This window comes from Symphodus melops (assembly GCF_947650265.1).
Source record: "Symphodus melops genome assembly, chromosome: 7".
NCBI classification, from domain to species: Eukaryota; Metazoa; Chordata; class Actinopteri; order Labriformes; family Labridae; genus Symphodus; species Symphodus melops.
In genome coordinates this window covers 24,060,660-24,081,777 of record NC_136697.1, presented here as the reverse complement: position 1 = coordinate 24,081,777, position 21,118 = coordinate 24,060,660, and the positions used below count along the sequence as shown (strand labels likewise).

General features: G+C 44.9%; 1 protein-coding gene across 1 annotated transcript in view; it reads right to left on the bottom strand.

Moving 5' to 3' along the window:
- The window catches only part of insra (insulin receptor a), a 49,350-nt gene extending 29,883 nt beyond the window's left edge, over positions 1 to 19,467 (bottom strand). The window contains exons 1-2 of the mRNA XM_079348469.1: positions 18,242 to 19,467; positions 8,352 to 8,900 (exon numbers count right to left, since the gene is read on the bottom strand). Of these exons, the coding sequence (XP_079204595.1) occupies positions 8,352 to 8,900; positions 18,242 to 18,326 (634 nt within the window). The 5' untranslated portion in view covers positions 18,327 to 19,467. The remainder of the gene's footprint in view (positions 1 to 8,351; positions 8,901 to 18,241) is intronic.
- Positions 19,468 to 21,118: the final 1,651 nt, after the last annotated feature.

Below are 21,118 nucleotides of genomic sequence, written 5' to 3'. Positions count from 1 at the left end.
AGCGAAGACCGAGAAGAGCCTCTGTTCAAATAAAGGCCGAACTAAGAAGGTCACATGGAAAGGTACGTACGTGACCAGAGCGCGACACGGTGACAGGATATGAAAGCAAAGGCTTCAGAGCTGGGTTAGTCTGGTGGGGCGCGTGTCAGCTGCTCTGACTCAGCAGGTTGAAGACGACTCTGCTCGCAACAGGAAGCGTAAACAATTTCATTATCCGTCCTGCTCCTCCGTTAATGGAACAAAAACACACAAACAACATGGAAAACACTTTTTGTTTTTGATGCCGCCCTGCCTCCCCCCCGGTCATCACAAGGCAGGATATCCAGTTTGTCCGTGACTGGAATAGAAATGATAAACACTGTGCACTCATTGATGGCCAATTACACTGCCTGCTTGACAGGCAAATGACGCACGCCGCCGCCGCCGCCGCCGCCGCCGCCGCCTTGAATCTTCATTTCCTTCCAGGTCTCAGTGTCGGCCTGAGATAATAACCACTACCAGAATTTGTGTCATTAATGCTGCATCACAAAACTCCTCGTCCCTCATCAAATGGACACGTCCATCTTTTGAAGAGAGCAGAAACCCAGAGGAGAAATTTAAGTGTGAGCAGCAAGAAGATCGCCAGAGCACAATCCATCTGTTCTCTTATCACAAGCTTTCACTTTGACAACGTTGAGTCTTATTTTATGTATTTATTAAACCTTTATTTATCCAGGAAAAGAAAACTCAATGAGATTAAAAATCTCTTTTTCAAGAGCGTCCTTTTTTCGGCCTTATCGAGTAAAAAAACCAAAAAAAAAAACCAAGGACGATTTATGCCGCTCAATTGACAGAAACGACAACATTAGAAAAATGATGTTTTACTGCCACGATCTACATCGACACTCCCACAAATAATCTTTTTTTATTGGAGGGCAATAAAAACCTCACTCACCCACTCAAAAACCTTCACGGCACCGAGAGGCCAAAAATCAATCCGCCTCAACAGATCCACTCGAGTCCCTGAATCAGCGCTCCGTCACACTGACACGTCCAAAAGTTCACCACGAAATCAGCTTTCTCTCTTTTTGTTTTTCTTGATTACACACAGAAGAACATTTCAGCTGACACTACGGGAAGAGAAAAAAAAAAAAAGTCTTTATCGTGTTCACAGTGGTGACATTTAGTTTAAGACCTGAAACTCCTGAATAAATATTCCTGATTCTAAGGGAAGAAATAAAGAAAATAAAACTAGAAGCAGGAATATAAAAGAGACAAACTGCATATTATTCTGAGTGATTTGTTGTTCAGATGCAATAAACAGAGTAATGTAACAATAAACAAATCAAATGTTTAAGTCCAGGTTGCATGTAAGTTGTGAGAGCCGGTGAAAACTAACTATTTCCTGCGGAGACGATTAAAGCGGCAGTTAAAACAGCAGCGAGTCGCTGTAAAGCAAACGGCTGTGGCGAGCAGGAGCGCGTACAGCGGTGCAGAAAACGCCTGTCGGCCCGGCTTTAACAGATGCCTGACATGTCTGGGATTCCACGGGAAAGGCTCCAGGAGCTGAACGCCGGCGAGGGTTCGCAGGGTGCAGCAGCTCCACTCCACAAGAAGACTGAGTGCCAGAGCAGTTAAGTCAGCTAAAAGGACACGGCTCGTGGTGTGTGTGTGTGTGTGTGTGTGTGTGTGTGTGTGTGTGTGTGTGTGTGTGTGTGTCTCAGCTGGTAGAATAGCTGTGTGCACACGCAGCCTTGAAAAGAACAGACTCTTCAGGCTGAGGGGGGGGGGGGGGGAGAGATCTGTATGAATTTCATGCATGTGTCAGATTTTGTATTCGAGTTTCATCGTTTCATGGCTGATTACAAACCCACGTTTAAAAAAAAAAAAAAAAAGCCATAAAACAGCCAAGAATGTTTTCCTGAAGCTAATAAAACTGCTAAGTGGTCGTCAAGCACGCCGCGTGGCTCGTCGTGTTTCTTTTTCAACAGCTGACCTACGAGGCGGTGAAAGGACAATCTTGGCCTTTTTACCTTGTAAAGCTGCATTTAACTGTCTGCGCTGTGTTTGCTGTCACAATGCGCCAGGCTCTTTGAAAGCTCTAATGCAATCACAGCAGGCTGTACGGAGGAGTTGTGACATTTTATCCAGATAATTACGTTTGTCCACGTCGGTGATTTATGGCCGTCTTCATTCTGCGCAGTGACTTTTCGTTCTCCTTTGATTTTCTTTCACATTTTGAGTCAGATTAAAACACAAACGGTTACAGATTTAAAGCCCCTCAGGTTTGATATTGTATACAGAGGACATGGAGCGAACGGTGGTCATGACAGAAATAGAAGGAATGATTCATGTGATGCACGGAGGAAGGGGTGGCTCGGCCTTCACACACAGTTCATTCTTTTAAAAGTGAAGAACACGCGAGGCCGATGGAGCTGTGAGCCTGCACGCTGTCAGAGACGCAGCACGGCTCGAAAAAGTGCCAAGCAGTTCACAGTTCTCAGATATAAAAGTGAACACGACGTGTCAAGATCGTATAATTAAGCGTCACCTTTGGTCACAGCAGGGCTCGCTCGCCCTCTCTCGCTCTCTCTCTCCCCGCCCCGGGACGGATTTACTGGCAGCTAAGTTTGTCTTCTTTCCTGCCTCGCTGACCCCCAGAGGTCATGCGTCGGTATTTTGGACTCATAAAAGTGTCTGCCGCTACTGAGGCTGCATCCCAGTGCCCCCCCCCACCACCCGTGTCCATTCATAACCTCGGAGGGGAAACAGACCAACAAAGACGGGAAGCAATCGGGGAAGAGGTCTCCGTGATCTTCTACGACCGCTATTGTGGAGGTCGGAAAGGGATCGTGGCGCCAGCGCTGCCTGTTGCGTGTGGGAGCTGCGGCGAAGTCAGCAGAGAGGAGAGCTGAGGGGTCAGCGTGTGAGGCGGTACCACACATCCCCCCCCCCCCCCCCCCCCCCCTCCCTTCACCGACTCGCCGCTTCTTACTCCTGTCGTGACCGGTGACCTCGCTTTTCCTTCCGATACGACTTGGCTGCATGAGCGATGTGTTCATATCCACGATTACACCACAGTGTTACTCTCCTGTTTCCAAGCAGCAAGACTAAACAATAGCCGTCCACTCTGTCTACACACACACACACACACACACACACACACACACACACACACACACACACACACACACACACACACACACACACACACACACACACACACACACACACACACACACACACACACACACACACACACACACACACACACACACACACACACACACACACACACACACACACACACACACACACACACACACAGAGGTTATGTCCCTGAGTGATTTATTCCTCGTGTCTGTGTAGCCATTACACCCATACTGACCCTGACAAATCTCCAAGTGCATCTTGTGATTGGTGGACAGACGTGTGTGATGTGAGCCAAAAACTAAATTTGGATCATCCATATCAAGAAAAGGACCTCACCTGACCGGGCTCAAATGTGCTTCACAGCAATACTCCCATCGTTTCATCTCCGTCCGCCCGCGGGCCACGGAGGAAAGGGGAAAAACTAAATCAGAGGCTCAGACGTCTGCCGAGAGCCTCCGACCTCATGGGAGATGATTTAATTTGTAATAGATCATGTAAATCCAAACACTGGCGTGAGCTGCTGAGGAGGGAGACAAGTCAACAGCCTCCCCCCCCCTTCCCCCCCCCGGGTGTCTCACCTCAGACTCAGATCACTTTTAATACTGTGTGTACAAGACAACTGGGAAAAACATGCAGATTTATATCTCTGGGCTCAGTGGACGGCCGGCAACAGAAAATAATCCTCACAGGGGACTGATGTGTTCTGCATCCTCACAAACACCTACTGAGGGAGTAAAAAAAAAAAAAAAAAAAAAAACCTGAGGAAAAAAAAGGAACTCATTGACGATGAAAAGATTTGCTTACTTTAACCTCTTTTTACTAAAAAGCAACCAGATTTAATGTTGTCAAGGATTTCTACAAACAACTTGACGCACGTCGGAGAGTAAGAGCGACACAAGCAAGGGTCTGAAAAGAGGAAACGACGTCAGTAAGTGTAACACACGGCTGTCTGATGGGTCACACAGGTGCTGACAGGAAGTGACCACAGGCAAAAACACGACGTGGAAAACTACAGTAGAAAAACATGTATAGAATATATATATCTGTATATCATAAGCTCTTTATGTATGGTTTGATATGAAAATAAAATGTGTTTTTAAAGATGGTCCTGATTTCGTAACCGAAACGAAGACAATATTTCCAGTTGGCAGACTACGGCAGAGCTCGAGATCGTCTGTTCTCACAGTCCAGAAAAAGCTTTGCCACATAACAACCATTACCAAAACATAATCAAATGTGTCTTATCTTCAAATCTGGGCTGGCAAGAAAGAAAGCGTCATTTATCAAAGTAAACAGACAAATGTGCAGCGTGACCCTTCAAGCCAGCTCGTTCCGCTCAGGCTGAAGACGGAACAAAGGCCTTCTTTGTTACGCAGGAGATTTGATAAAAGAGCAGCGAGCTCACCTAACACATTATTTAGACTGACGTCCTTATTACATTATTACCCATGATGCATTACAATCAATGTGGAATTATATTCTTGTTATTCCAAGAACACTGACGCTAATTATTTATCTATCTTTATGTACCTGCTTTTATAGCACTTTGTCACTTTTATGGACCCTCGTGTGTGTGTGTGTGTGTGTGTGTGTGTGTGTGTGTGTGTGTGTGTGTGTGTGTGTGTGTGTGTGCGTGTGTGTGTGCGTGTGTGTATGTGTGTGAGATAAATGTTATTAGTTTGAGATGAACAACAACGACCTACTTCTCCTCCTCTTGTTTACATTTAAATCACAGTTTGTGACAGAATGTAATCTTCGTGTGACTCTCGTTTATCACCAGGAACACGACTTTTGTTAAATCCGTAGAGACTTGGGTTGGGAACCAGAGGGTTGCCGGTTCAAGTCCCGGTGAGAACCAAGACTGTAGATTGGTCTGCAGGGGTGGCCCTTAAACAGCCAGAGTGGGGGGGAGCACGGGCTGACCTGCTGGGGTTTGGTGCCTTGCTCAAGGGCATCTCAGTAGTACTGGTCGAAGTGACCTGGCACCTTGCCTTGTTCTTATTTGTGACATGTCAGTGTCTTCAGTGAAGCTCTAACCTGGATCAACTTTGAGACAGATGATCGCAGGAATGAGAAAGGTGCTTCGCAGGATGATGTCTTATATTTGCAAAGATTACAGCTGTGTGTGTGTGTGTGTGTGTGTGTGTGTGTGTGTGTGTGTGTGTGTGTGTATTGTGTTTGTTTGAGACTGGGGCCAAATCTAATCAGCTTCAGTAATGAGCATCTCCTGCAACTTACTTAGCCACTTTGTTAAAAGGAAAGCGCCCGATGGAGTTTAAAAGAAGGAGGGAGAAATGAGCTGAAGTTCAACAGACCTGTGATAGAAGCTCGGAGGGGAAATGGGTTGTGACTCCAAACATGGGAGCTAAGCCAAGCCTCGTGGCTGAGCAGCTTTGTTTCCTGTTAGACTTCAGAGAGTGTGTGTGTGTGTGTGTGTGACCTGCAGTGACCTCTGGCAATTACAACACTTAACCACTTCCTTATGTTTGAGCTACAAACCTATTTAAAACCAGCAAAATCATATTATTGTTTCTTTCTTTTTATTTTTTATGTCGAGCTCAGTGATACCGCCTGAAACAGAAACATTTCTCAGAGATCTACTGTTCATGAAGGACGCTGCAATATAGGAACTTTTAATCTTGGTTTTTGATACCAGATCAATTAAATGATTTCAATATCTACTTGAATACCAAAGCAACTAAAATACTAAACATACAAGTCCTTAGTACCCAACATCACGTGACGAACCTCTGCACAGACGGAAGTACATCGGGGATTGAACAGAATAATGAGCATAAGCGTGCAAAACATCTAATCTGACCTGTTGAACCTTTCCTGCATGTGTGTGTGTGTGTGTGTGTGTGTGTGTGTGTGTGTGTGTGTGTGTGTGTGTGTGTGTGTGTGTGTCTCTCTCTCTCTCTCTCTCTCTCTCTCTCTCTCTCTAAATAAAGCTATGAAAAGACAGTGAAAGGTTTCTTCTGCTATCAGATCTAAACACGTCTCTGTGTAAAATCCCTGAGAGCGATGTGACGAGAGAAAAGGACGAGTCGTTCACTTAAAGAACGACAGGAGGTCTGTAAAAAGCAGCAACAGTGTGCGACTGAGGAGGTCACCAGCTGCCTCGCTCTCTGTCCTGCGGTTCCAGCTCGGGCTTAACGGCTCTTTTCATGCTTTAGTGAAAGTAGGCAATAAACCACAGGTCGCGGACCACAAGACCGCAGGCCCTGCCCCGGCTGAATGCAGAACCATGACGATGGATCAGAGCTCGCCAGGCGACGGTCTGGTCTTGATTCATCGTCATCGCACACAATTAGGAAGTGATCTGCGCCGTGGGAGTTTTTATATACAGACACTTTCTTCCCCTTGGACGCTCACCGCAGAGTTAACAAAAGGCCGTCTGTGAGCAAAAAGTCATCAGAGGAAAACCTACGAAAACAAAAACAGCACAGAAGAGCTTCATAAAGGAACTTGCTCAGCCAAAGAGAAAGTGAACGCAGCCACTAAAGCAAACTCATTTTAATAAGAGTCGGCGTACGCTGACGTGAGCAGACGGACTCCTTCCAACGGGCTGTTTAGCTCGTGTTTGCAGTGTTGCGTAATGGTGCGAGCCAAGGTGCTCACACAGCACCCATGCGCAAAATTCCTCCCAGCACTCGAACTTGAACTCTTTGGTTGTGTGAAATGGGTGGGCTTGTCATTTTACAGCAACAGAAAGAAGAGGCCGGGGGGTGAGGGGGGGGCGGGGGGGCGGGGGGGGGGGGGGGGGGGGGGGGGCATGTCACGGGAGGTGCGCTTCAAAGAGGGGAACAATGAGAAATGAGCGATGATGTCTTCTGCAGCGCCTTCACACAAACACGAGCGAGAACAAAGCCGCAGGCTGACGGGGGTAAACATCCAAACGCTAAGTGGCACGCCGTGGCGTGGCGTCAGCTCGGAGTGCGGTTCAAGCTGCACTGACACAGAACTTGGCCTACTTCACTTAACCTGAGTAAATAACACACCAATCAACAGCACCGAGGGAACACATGAAGCTTCTGCCAAAACGACCTCCAGAGCTGTCATTCATCTCCATTCGGACAAGCACAGATACACGTTGGACTTATAAAAGGCTCTTCCACTTGTTGCGTCGAGCACAATGTTCCGGGTGTTTGAACGTGGGGGCAGAAAATCATTTAACATGGAAACAATGATGATGTTAGAAACCACACAAGGAGCCACAACCGCTCTGTGACAAACAACAACATCGTCAGGAAGGAATCTGAAAGTGCTGAGTCAGCGTTTCAGGTTGAACTCTTTATGAAGCCGAAACCTGAACTTCAAGAACAGAGAGAAATGTGTCGATGAAACTGATTATTACACGTTTGACTGGAAGAAGCTGGTGATCGGGCTGCTGTCTAAGACTGAAACATGACTTTGACTAAAACAGCAGATCTTCAGTTAGAGTATTAACCCAAAGAGGAGAGGTGGTCCAATCCAAGTGACAAAGACTGGAAGTGAAACTGCTGTCGCTTTGATCACTGTGTTGTATGAAGTTGTATTAAGAGCTGCTCTGTGGACTCAACACACCTACACAATGACTGACACACAGAAATGTCCCAAACACAGACAATAAGTGTGCTACGGGTTTGTTGGTGGAGATCCAGATCTCAGTCCACAAATCAACAGAGTTACATCTGATAACTGAGACTGGATGTTTGAGAAGCTGTGTAAACTCTATTTTATATTCTCTATTCCTCACTTTACCATTCTTTACTTTTTAAAGTGGTTCAAATCCGCTGCTGGTAGTTCAGAGGTTACGATGCCCAAACACCGACAGCGAAACGTTGGAATTTCTGCCAATCAAAAACCAAAATCTTCTCCAATGTGAGTGTCAAGAACGTCTAACGGGTCACTGGTTTTATTTGATTTCTTTTCTCGTATAGAACCAAAGTTTAAAAAGGTGTTGTCATGGCAACACAAATTGTTTTGGGGGGGAAAAAACATCTACATTTTGTAAAATTTTCCCATTATGGATAAAGTTGCCGATTTCTTTCTGTAACACATTTTTTTGAATGTTTGCTAGTTTAAATGTTGGTTCCCCATGGCAACCAACCATGTGACAGCCGGGGATCAACGACATGAAGCATCTCTGAATGTTGAATAAATCCAGTTCCAGCAGGAAGAATTACACTGACCAGCTTCATCACATGGGAGACAGAATATAAGAAAAGACTGCTTACTTCTTTGACAGTGGTTCTGCGTCCAGCAGCGCTCACTGAAGTGTCCGTTGATGGTGGTAGTCTGGCAGGTGGTCTTTCCGATGGCGGCCCCCGGGCACACATCTCCGCACTCTCTGTCATTCTTGTTAGCCATGATGTAGTTGTCCTCCACCGAGTCCAGGATCTTGGACCAGTCCAGAGTGGAGAGATAGCAGAGATCCGGGTTCTTCTCGATTCTCACGGCTCCTCGGGTGATGTTCATCAAGTTTCGGAGGCCGATCTCTCGCAGCTGGAGCATCTCGAACATCACCAGGGCGTAGTTGAAGAACAGGTTGTTGCCTCTGATCACAGTGAGGTTGGGAAAGAGGTTGCTGAGGCTCTCCATGCCGTAAACTCTGAAGAGCAACAGGTAGTCCGTGATCACCATTAGCTTGGGGAAACTGAGGCCTCGGAAATCCTCGGGCTTGGTTCTGAACATGAGCAGGATCTTCAGGTGGCCTTCGATCACAGTACAGTTCTCCAGCGTCCGCAGGTTGGTCACATTGTTCCGGATGTCCTTGCTTGGACAAACTGAAAAGACAGAAAATACAAAGCCTTATTAGAAAATGATAACAGAGTTTTAAACTTTGGATACCAGTCGTTGTGACGTGTTTTGGTACCACAGCAACAAAAGTACAAGAGCGCCGCCAACTGGGTTGAGATTAAGAAATCAAGCAGGCAGTCCTGCACTCTCGAAGTACCACAAAGAAGTTGGTACATTTGTGTTTGTTCAATTCAGACACTCCTGCCCTCACTGCAGCTTTTAGATTAAAGTGTGACTTAATGGTGCATTCAATTTGATCTCAGAAGTCGGGAATTCAGAGTTCCTGGATTGATACATCATTGGGAAAGCGCCCCTGAAGTCGGAATTCCAACTTGGAAACTCTGAGCAGCTTCACTAGTCCGTGTTCAGATTCAACAAGGCTGCTACTGCTACGTGCATCCACCGTTACGCTGCAGCTGTAACTCTGCTGTTCATTGGTCACTTGGTCTTCTGTGTAATCAAACCGATCACTCAGATCTCCGAACTTTCACCTAGTGTGTTGTTACCAGCAGGTATTAGCTGGTCCTGGAGGCGAAGCTGAAGCGCGGTTAACTCGGGCGTGACGTCATTCCCAGCTTTAAGAGCTGTAGTTTATTTAACAGCTGTGGTACTTTTTTGACTGATCATAACTGAACGGGATTGTATCGCTTTAAGACACGCGGTCATAAAAAATATCAAAGGATAGCAAACCTTAGAAACTAGCTAACATTGTGTACGATCCACAGGATATCTTTAAAAAGTTGTACTTTATTACATTTATATTGAAAGGCTGGAAGAGTCCGACATGTTGTGATTATCAAACAATCTTCTGCATCGGTTATACCTTCATGAACCTGACTGATGTATTAGGCAAGACATCCGTTTTGCAAACTTGGAAAAGTGGGGTAAAAAGAAGTCTGAGTCCTTCTCAAGGAGGACGAAAAATAGCTCTGTTGGTAATTAGAGAGGATATTTTTACTGGAAAAAAAAAAAATGCGGTCATGTCTCTGGCTTTGATGAAGACCAGGCTATCTTTGCTGACGTGTTGTTTAGCAACCGCATATCTGGCCGAGAGCCACCGTCAAATATGGAGCGCTGTCACCAGAGTGAGGCCATGCTCATCCTTGGTTATGCCGGGTTTGATTTGTAGACTTGCTTCTGAAACTCAAGCCCATAAAAAACATTAGCTAATGTGTTAAAAATATTCGTCTGTGAGGGGGGATTGAGGCGCGTATTGCACCAGGAGGAGATTTGTGGCTTTGTCAGTCTTCACCCAGACGTACAGTATGAGCCCACTGGGAGAGAAATTCTGTAACTATGCTATTGCACAGACACGGCCGATCAAATGCCACGAGTTGTGATGCAAAAACAGAAAAAAAAGAAACGTTCATGCTCAACGTCGGATCGCTAAAAGTATAAACCCTGGGGCTTGAACTTTTTAAAAACTTCTCATACTATCAACATGAAGTCTTTTCGTTGAATGACACGTCCATGAATCACCATGTCTGATTGTTTCAGGACTATGGGAATGTCTTCAGTCCTCCCGCTGCAGGTAACATGACTGCAGAATCGATCACACGCTACGGCTCTCAGGGGGTTTCTGTATGGAGAGAGCGGAGAGTAATTAAGGATTTCCTCGTCTCTCTGTTCTGGAGATTAGCCAAACTCCAGAGCATATGCTCTTTTGTGTGACATAACACACAAGTAATGACGCTCGTAAAAATACATTTTCCTTTGCAGGTGCAACGTGGGACATTCCAGTCCCCGAGTCCTGGCTGCAGCTGGCGCAGTGCTGCCTGGTGGGAGGACTGGATTTGTTTACTAACCGGCCCACCATGGATCTGAGCACATCAGGCCAACTGGTCAGCCATGTGGACAGCGAGGCGTGCACCTCTTTATGGCAGCAGCTCGTTTTACACCTTCTGTTACATAAGAGTACAAGACAACACACACACACACACACACAGTGTCCAATCACAGAGTGTCCAAACAACAAGCTTTTCACTGCCTGACCTTAAGCAGCATGCTCACTATCTGCAGTTCAGACTACAACTGTGAGGCTTGTTTAAAGTACACACCAAATGTCCTAACATGGCTTTAAACCGCCGGATCAAAGTTACTTGGCTGCGTTTCTCTTTTTTTGAACTACTTTTAGAACGTCAGTCCTTCTTGTGGTTTGGGGATTAGAGTCGTTCTGTAAGCATGAGCGGCATGCATCGAACTTGTAATTTCCACACATCCACCTCCAAATGAAACATGTCCCGTCGAAGGGACGGGAACTGCCAGGAGGAGTCTGCACCGGGGAAGACACGGTCTTCACAACTACAAAGAGTCTCTGTGCGTCTGTCTCACCACACACACACACACACACACACACACACACACACACACGAACAGTTCAACAGACAAAGATGCTTGGAGGTTCAATGCAAAGCGGGTGCTGGTTCTGGAGTTGCAGTTGAGTCGGAAATCAGAGAACCGAGTGACCCTGGGAGGAGGCGAATCATCACAGGGCGGCGAGTCCACGCTGCTTTCAGTGTACGCTTTCAGCCAAGTCAGTATTTTTAGCAGCACATTCCCAATAGAGAATTTAATACACTCCAGCCGCTCCGATAGTGGCTCGCAGCGGACCCTGGAACATGGCAGTCCTGGTGTGTAAGTGAGGAATTTCAGAGCGGCAGCAGAGAAAGGATTGGTTGAGCTGGGTTTTTTTTTGTGTGTTAGGACTCAGTGTGGAAACAAAACTTGGCAAAAGTTGGAACTTTAAAAAACTATTTTTGTTGTTGTTGTTGTACAGTGGAGCACCAGTGTTCAGTTCAACACCACAAGAGAAAACAAACCAGCTTCATACCAGAATTTAAATGCTCCCTGTATTGTGAGGAAAGAGGGGAAAAAAAACTGGGAGGATTTCACAAAGGTTACCATGGTGACCAGGCCAGCTCCAGCTCTCCATACATTCCCGGCTAACAGCCAGACCAGACTGAAAACAGTGAACACGCAGCGTCCGCTCCTCTGAATCATGGAGTCCCTCACTGTCGGCCCCTCTCTGAGCAGAAACTAACTTTAAGGGAGAAGAGTCGCATTCGTGTGAGGAAGAGCAGCCCGTTGATATGAGAAGAGATCAAAGCGCCGAAAGCTTTCTGCTCGAGGAGGAGAAATCGTCTCGTCTAAGATGTAAAAATGATTCACAGTGTCATTTGAAGATCAACTTGAGTAGAGTGTAGGAGGTCAAACATTGTGTTTCGCCTCCAGGGATGAGCTTTTAGACGATTGATAGATTCTGCCGGACTGAAGGACTGTGGAGTGTTTTCCTTCACACAGCCGATGTCCACTGAAAGGTTGGTCGATAACACGACTCAGACTCCACACAGAAACCAGAAACACGCTCTTCATCTCATCCCTGAAGCTTCTGCACTTCACGCCGGATTGAAAACGAGTGGTTAAGGCGCACGCCCGCCGTACAGAGGCCTCGAAGTCGTGTTCTTCCCCTCCCTCTCCCTCTCTCTAATTTATGACTCTAACCCAACGCTGTCCTTTCTCTACAATAAAGGAATAAAGAAAAACAATCTTTAACAATAAAAAGCATCTAAACAAAGATGTATAACGAGTTAAAAGTCTAATATATGAACATTTTCACTGTAAGGCCCCGTTCACGTCTTCAAAGCACCATCAGTCTCTGGATATCTTCTGCTTCATGTTGGGGACGGTTTCGTTCCACCTCTCATTAAGGTGAACTGAGCAGGCAGCTCACTGAGGGATGTCTTTGGAGATAAACAAGTACGACTCTCAAACTGAAAAAGGAAGAGGAAAAATAAACTAGAATATCTCCAATGAGTCAAAGGAAAAATAACATCCGTTTTCTAAAAACGGCTTACATTCGGTCTTCAGATCAACGTGGAAAAAATGACGGTCTCTGCATGATGGCTGAACAAACCACGAGGTGTGAAGACGACGGCGTCATGAGTAACGCAAAAGTTCATTAAATCACAGCGCTGCACCTGAACGCAGCTTGTAATCAGGTGCTGAGTGTGCTGCCATCAGACTGAGAGCTACGTCTGAAGGTGGCTCAGACGTGGGCAGAGCGTCAGCAGGGTCAGACAGGTTGATCCCGAGAGAGAGAGAGAGAGAGAGAGAGAGAGAGAGAGAGAGAGAGAGAGAGAGAGAGAGAGAGAGAGAGAGAGAGAGAGAGAGAGAGAGAGAGAGAGAGAGAGAGAGAGAGAGAGAGAGAGAGAGAGAGAGAGAGAGAGAGAGAGAGAGAGAGAGAGAGAGGTGTCTTGACATCAAACAGGTGACGCCTTCTGTCGGGCCTCATTCTGTACAGTGATGCAGACATGTTCAGAACAGGAGCAGATTAGAGATAAATCCACACAGAGGACGGCCTCATGTAAATCACATCTGGGTCACATGATGCTCCGAAATGTAAATCAGCGTGGACCAGAACGCCGACTGAACACGTCGCTGCACAACGCCACCTGCAATCCCTTCACTGCTGCTGCACGCATCAACAGGCGTCTTCTGAAGGAGGGTGTGTGTGTGTGTGTGTGTGTGTGTGTGTGTGTGTGTCTGTGTGTGTGTGTGTGTGTGTGTGTGTGTGTGTAGGTATACATGCGCTTGCAACATTTCCCCTTTTTCAAGGTTTCGCCGTTCTGCCGTTTTCTCAACTTAAAGTCAGCGCAGAACAGCGAGGTCACCGCGCTACATGTTCACTGTGTGCAAACGGACATGTGATGTAATCCACTTTCAGGAGGGCTGTAAGACCTATACGTCTATTTAAAGGGACACACACACACACACACACGGACACACACACGGACACACACACGGAGGGTTTAACGCCCCCCTGGGATCTTTTGGTTTTATTCAAAACATTCTTCCTGCCTCACAGAAGCTGAGAAGATCATTTCAGGACGACGTGACCCGGCTGTTCACACATGCTCCTCACAGCGGGAGACGACGGTCCCTCTCAGACGTGTGTGTGTGTGTGTGTGTGTGTGTGTGTGTGTGTGTGTGCGTGTGTGTGTGTGTGTGTGGAGATCAGCTGCGTGGAGATCGAAGCGGCTCGGCTTGTTCTCGTCCAAACACCGCCATAAACAGAAGACATGTTCGTGACGTGTTCATTGTGATAATTGTGACGGCCCGATTACGACACCTTCAAGAAATGCGACTGTGTTGAGATATCACTTCAGAGTCATCTTTACGAGCTGTGGCGGTCCTATAAATGTGTGCTGAGCGGGGTCAGGGGGCCGTCCGACGTGCCAGCTGCTGGTCAGGCTGACATGAAGTGCAGCACGTTGACGATCCAAAAGGTCAAGGAAGCAAATTTTAAAAAAAAAAAAAAAAAAAAAAAAAAAAAGGGAGCAGCAGCCTTCGTATGGAGGAGGTGAGAGCACAACGTTTGATGGGAATCCTTGCAGAGAAACGTCTCCGGACCAAAGCTCCTGTTTGTCCACCAGCTGCATCCGTTTACCAATTATTCTGCGTGCCAACGTTGGCAGTGAGGTAATTATTACCTCTGAAGCGTGGTGCACAATAACAAACATTTCCTTTCAGCGGGGTCACAGAGTCAGTCGATGGGACAGATCTCACACACACACACACACACACACACACACACACACACACACACACACACACACACACACACACACACACACACACACACACACACACACACACACACACACACACACACACACACACACACACACACACACACACACACACACACACACACACACACACACACACACACACACACACACACACACACACACACACACACACACACACAGAGAGGATTGTTCCGTGTGCCAGGCGCCTGTGTGGTCGAAGTGACAGATTACAGGTGTGCCAGTTTTCATATGAACCTGTCGACCCGGATCAGACAGAGACTGCGGCAGGTGCAGAGGTCGCTCTATTGTTCACACGTCAAACACACTCGTGACTTTAGTAGTCGAGTTTGATCTGAGCGTCGCTCCTCTCCTTGTGACGAGGCGTGAATCAAAAGGCGGCAGCTCGCCGACTGTCAGAACCTGGCCCGACCAGATCTGAGCTCGACAACAAGCCCGAGGCTTCACGACGACCTCACTGCTGCCTGACACCGCCGACAACCGCTGAGCCACAGCCACCTCGATGCACTGCAACACATCAAGCTGCTGATTGTTTAAAAACAAAAAAAAGTGCCAGGTTCAAGTCTGAAACTTTGGTTTCATGAAGTATAGCTGCTGCACGGCTGGACACGCCGACATAATGAACACGCGTGTTTAGAAAGGGTTCAAGCAACCAGCGAGTCACTGGAACAGAGCTGAGCCAGACGAGGTAGAAACAGAAGGAAGAGGAAGTCTGGTTGGGAAATAGACTCCAACAAGACACTTCATTCTTTTCCATTCACGTTAAAAAAACTCAGATTATCTGGAAGGATTTCCTACACTTTTCAAATTGTGAAATATTTGTCAGAAAGAAAAAGAAAAAAAAAAGAAATCCTACATCACGCATCCTTACATGGTAGTGAGCCTCCAAAACACATGTAGTTTTGTCTCCTTCTAATTAGACTGGACAGCTGAACAGAAGCAGGAAGTGTGTGTGTGTGTGTGTGTGTGGGGGGGGGATTCAAACCCACGGCCGCTGCAATGGGGACTTGATCTGTACGTTTGGCACAATAAACTTGATTTAGAACAAAAACTCAAACTGAGGCGACGGAGCGTCGACTGAAACTAACACGACTGATTTCAAGAATTCAGAAACAGAAAAACGTGGAAATGTGAGAAATCTTTGCGCCTCCCTCTTCATGGCGCCGACCACGTCACCCGGAAGTGATGCGAGACCACGCCGTGCCAGAAGCTTTAAAGATTCACGTAGCCTGAGGAGCGACGGCAACATAGCTGACGTTTTGTCTAGCATGTACAAAGTGAGCTCGGGGCACGTGTCACCTTCAGCTCACACGGCGGTTAGCGAACGGCGGCGTGACTCGAGAAAACAGGAGACACTCTGAGATCAAACACAGGGCAGATTTTTCAGGGGTCTGTCGAGAGGTTTGGAGATAAGATCAGAGCAGCAGTGAGCGCTCATCAACAAGCTGCCGCCGTCTTTTTAAAGATCACTATCTCCCTCTTTTTTTTTTAGGCTTTGCAACATTAGGAGGCCCAATCAGGGGCCAAGTGGATGGACGTTTATTTATTTGTTTTAATTACCAGGCAATGCTTCATAAATCACTTCAATCCCCACACTCCACACTCACGACAAGATTTCATTCCTGAGTGTTTTTTGTTTTTTTTCCATCAAGCTGAGCTGGACAGCCTCCAACGAGCAGCTCAGAACACCGGTCGGTCCACCTTATGAAATTGGCCCCCGGGTGTGAGGCCCAGGTTCCACTTCTGTGCTTCACGTTCAAGTACACATCACTCTCTCTTTATTTATGTCTTCAAAGTTTTGCTCAAACTGGTTTGATGACATGGCTCCACTCAGCCCTCGATACGATCTGATGACAGGCGAGAGAGCGTGCGCTTCTCTTTCTCTCTGTGAGGGGCCATCACAGACGTGGCTACTGCAGCGATACTGTACAAACTGTGTTCACACACACACACACAAATGACAAGTGTGTGTCGCTGTGTGAATGCTCAAAAAGAAAATCCATAATGTCACAACAGAAGACGACAAAAAAACAGCTTCTGTAGAAGTTGGCAACATCGGGCAGAAAAATAAACAGGCAGAAGGACTCTCGCTAAGATTTTAAGGAAGTAACACGTATCACTCACTTCACAATCAATGTTTGTGCTCAGACACCTGCCGTCAGTTTCTGCAGGATTTGGCGATATAACTTCCCAACAAGGTAATGACACGTGATCTAAAACGCGCCAACTTCTCCTTCCAACCGTGTCAGAAGTTGATCAAATCAGTCAGGTGTATTTTGCTCTCTCAGTCTGACTTCAGAGAAACCATCAGCAGGGCTTCAAACAGAAAACATCTCCGCTCTGCCACTTTCACTGAATCACCTGCAGACGCTCCACTTCGTCACATTTCCTGCTTCTAATGATTAACTTTAAACTTGTCTGGCCGCGTTTGGCAGGCTGCTCTCTGTTGTTGTCATCCCGAGAACACAAGAAGTCCCACAGGTTTGCTTTTACGCTTTTCCTCAGACCTTCTGTTTGTTTAAAGACACAGAGAGAAACAGTGAGTCTGTGTGCAGCCGTCGTGGAGTTGGGAGAAATGTGAAAATGTCTCCGGGGCGTTTGCAAAATGTGCTCATTCATTCTTATCAGCCGGGCCGTTGGCTGGTGAATATAAAGGGATTGTCAGGAGCTGTAAAAAAGGGCTTAGTGTTACATTCCTGCACTGACCACGGCAACAGGCTTTCCTCTCCACAACAACAACACATTAATTCTTCTAATTTCTCAGACCTGCTTTTTTTTTTTTCTGGGACAAAACATTTTGTTTACAGTTCGTGCAGACTCAAACAGCAGATAAGTGTTAACCTTTGTCCCTTCAATGCAATGACTCTCTTTTAAAACATCTGCTGCTGCCAGATTGACTCCTTCAAATCACGTAGAAAATTCAAATGACTTACAAACATCTACACGATTCATCAAAATCAAGTAAAATTCCTGCTGTATGAACCTACAAGACAAGCCGCTTCATATCTCATGTATTTATAAATGACGAGATGCCAAGCCTCAGTCTCCATAGATCGTTTTTGTCCAGATGTTTCAAAGCACAGAAGTTTGCTTGATACAGCTCTTTTAACATATCAACATTTTTGTGTTTTTTTTCCCAGCAAAAATGATCAACACGGGAGAAATACATAACAACCTTTACATCCCAATAATCCCAATAAAATGTGCATTAATATTCTGCATCTGTGATGATAACACTGCATCAAGGATGTATGTGAGAAATCAACTACTAGGCAAATTTTTAATCTTATAATTGTAAAAAAAAAAAAAAAAAATTGTTAATGCTATTATAGACCCTGTATGTCTATGTTATAACTATAAATAATTATAATAACACAGTTATGGGTATGCCATTTGTTTAATAATTATTATGTATAGATCGTAAAGAGACGTTAAAACTGAAATATTTATTTTTTAATATTAGCAATGAATAACTGAGTTAAGTGTAGCTCTCTATTCCTGCTGAAGGGTCTAACTATTTATTTATTTATTATTATTTATTTGGATCATTAGATTGTATTTTATCCTCCTGGTTGGTTCTTCTCTGTGTTGCATAATGTTGTTGTTTTTTTTCTTCTGAGAGAAACTGGTGCAATGACACGTACTCAGGAGATCTGAGATAAAAGGCTAAATGTAAATGCACAGATAACAGATAATAAAGTGTGATAAGAGTTGCTTACCTTCTCCATCAGCTGGATGACAGCTGATCAGACAGACTGCAGCAGCGGTCCAAACTAAACACCAACACAAAGTCCGGAGCCTCATCACTGACTCCGGATAAGTCACTATTCCGAGTCAAATGCAGAATAAGGACAGACTGGCTGGCTGGAGAGAGATATCTGCCTTCAGGACACTGGTTTTGTTGTGCGGCGTGGGCCAACAACAGGTAAACAAAAATAAATAAAAGACATCCCGGAAGATGGGCGGAGGGACGAGTCCAACGTGTTCAGTCAAAGGCGAGCTAACGATGCTGCTAAAGTTAGCCACCTCATGTGGGAGAGGAACCCGCTAGCAAACAAACAGCAAAACACACGACTGCTCCAGGTGTGTCTGCATCGTGTCGTTGAATAGTCGCCAGGTGTCTTTCTCTGTGTCGATGATGAGAAAAGTAAAAAAAAGAAAGAAAAAAGATTTTTTTTTTATCCGAACTCTGAAGGCTAGCAAGCTAGCATGCTAGTTAGCATGTTAGCTGGTCTGGTTCCTCCTCCTCCACTCTTCCAGCCCCCCCCCCAAAAAAAGGAAGGCCAAAACGAGAAGTTTGATCTGCTTTTAACAGAGCCAATCAATTCATGTAAACTCCGAAGAAATGTCTCCTTAACAAACACAGTGCAAAAACACAGAGCTGGCACACGGTAACAGTTCAACTTAATTTACACGAGTTGGGTCGATGATGTTGATAACGTGGAAGAAAAAAACACATCAAGTCCTTTAAAAAAAAAAAAGCTCAAAAGCTGTCTACTAGAAAGATATGAGTTTGTTTTGTTCCTCCTCGGTGAGAGCAGAGATTTGCCTGAGACTTCTTCTTCGTGGCTTTCTGCTGCTTACTTTTCTTCTTCGTTTGTTTTACACATCAAAATAGAAACATATATTTAGGTTGTGCTCCAGAATGCTGACAGCCGTGGGAACAATTTTTTAGTGAAAGAAAAGCTGGTGAGATCAAGTCTTCTTCTTCTTCGTCGTCGTCGTCCACAGAGGTAGATTGTACAGTATCTCAGGTCCTGCAGGATCCCCCCCCTTTCTCTTCCCAGACTCTCCTCCAGTAAACAAACCCTGACAGGGAGCCAGGCGGGCTGGAAGGGAAACACGGACTGGAGCTTATTGGATTACACAACACACTGATCCTGCAGTCAGCCGGTAACTCGGTTCATTAAAAAAAAAAGTCCTGTTGTGTGAAGAAGAAATTGACACAGTGCGATAATAAAAATAAAAAACTTTTTTTTAAATTTCATTTGTTTTATTTCATTCATTTTAGTACCTACACTAGATATATAAGAAAGACAAGGTACGGGGGAGAACAACTTAAACACATTCCCTTTGTCCTGGGAAAAAAGTAAAAAAAGAAAAAGAAAGAAATACAAATAATAAAAGAAAGGTTAAGATTGTTTTTTTTGTTTGTTTATTTGTCTGTTTTACAATACAGTTGTACCCTGTGGTCCTCTGTCCAATCCCCCAAACACTTACTGTATCATAGGAAAAAGAAAGAGTTGATTATTTCAATCCAATCACTTTAAACACATTTTCTTCTGCCTCATATCGATAGGCCTTTTTGTATTTCACTATGAGACAGGCCTATTATATATAAGTGGCACATTTTACAAAAATGTTGGGTAAACATTTTATTAAGCTTTATTTGTGTATAATGTATATTCATACTTCTGGATCTTTTGAATAATCCCCCTGAATATCGATTAATTAAATTCCATTTTATTTGTAAAACACATTATAGTGGGAGTTATAAACTAAGACATGGTCTTCAGAAGGATTTAAGTTAACATTCAGGATCCTCTCGCCTATGAAGTCCTGAAGGAATGAGTCGATTTATCAATAAGGTGATTAAAAAAAAAAAATTCTCTCATCTGTTTTCTAACTGATCACTTGCTGATGAATAACAAAAAAGGAAAGATATCCTGCTTGTCTTTACAAGTATTGTATATATATATATATATATAATATTCTTCTCATGAAGGTAACATTTATATCTTTTTTTTTTTTTTTACAATCTGGCTTGATTTTAAATTGATCCAAATGAGAACAGCGCCCATCATGAACTAAACTTTTAATTATTCAACATTACTGTCATTGGCTAGAAGTATGATAGGTCCCGCCCCCTTCAAAAGAGAGAAGAAAATGTTCAGCAGAGGGAAATCTGACACCGAAACAGAAACAAGTTCTGTGTGTAACTTCAGAAAACACCACATGTTCTCTCACCTTCCTCTGCGTAGCGTTATTATACAAGGCCTCATACAAAAAAAAGACAGCCGTGATTGTTGTTATTACTGTCTCTTTACGTTGTCTTTGCTCTGCTGCTCCTCTCTACAGAAGCAAAACAAAACGTTTTACAGATAAGCTCATTAATCAGTAAGAAAAAAACCCTCAATGATCAAAAGGCATTTAAAGATATTTAAAACTACAACGCTAAAAACTACAAAAACACCAATTTCACTTCCTTCATATTCTGCGTGGAAAAGGTTGATCTTGAATTTGTAACACCTGCTTAAGGTTTCATGTTGAAGAAGAGCTCTTAGTTGGAGTCACTCATCCACTCAGCCTGATTTGGTTGCTTTCACCGAGTTTGGGTCTTCTGTGCTTTTTATAAAATCTGATTAATGTCTTCAGAAGCTCCGGATTCATCTGTTGTTTAAACAAAATAAGCATCGATTCTCCTTTTGATTTTGTTGTGTTCTCACACTGACAGACTAATGGGTGGGGGGGAAAAAAACATAGAGGATGAAAATATCAGAGATGTTTGTGTGGGTGGTGACCGCACGACAATGTCATCTCCATCAGTGCTGCTAATTCACTACCTGTTTACATCTTCCATCAAAGCAGCAGCAGAT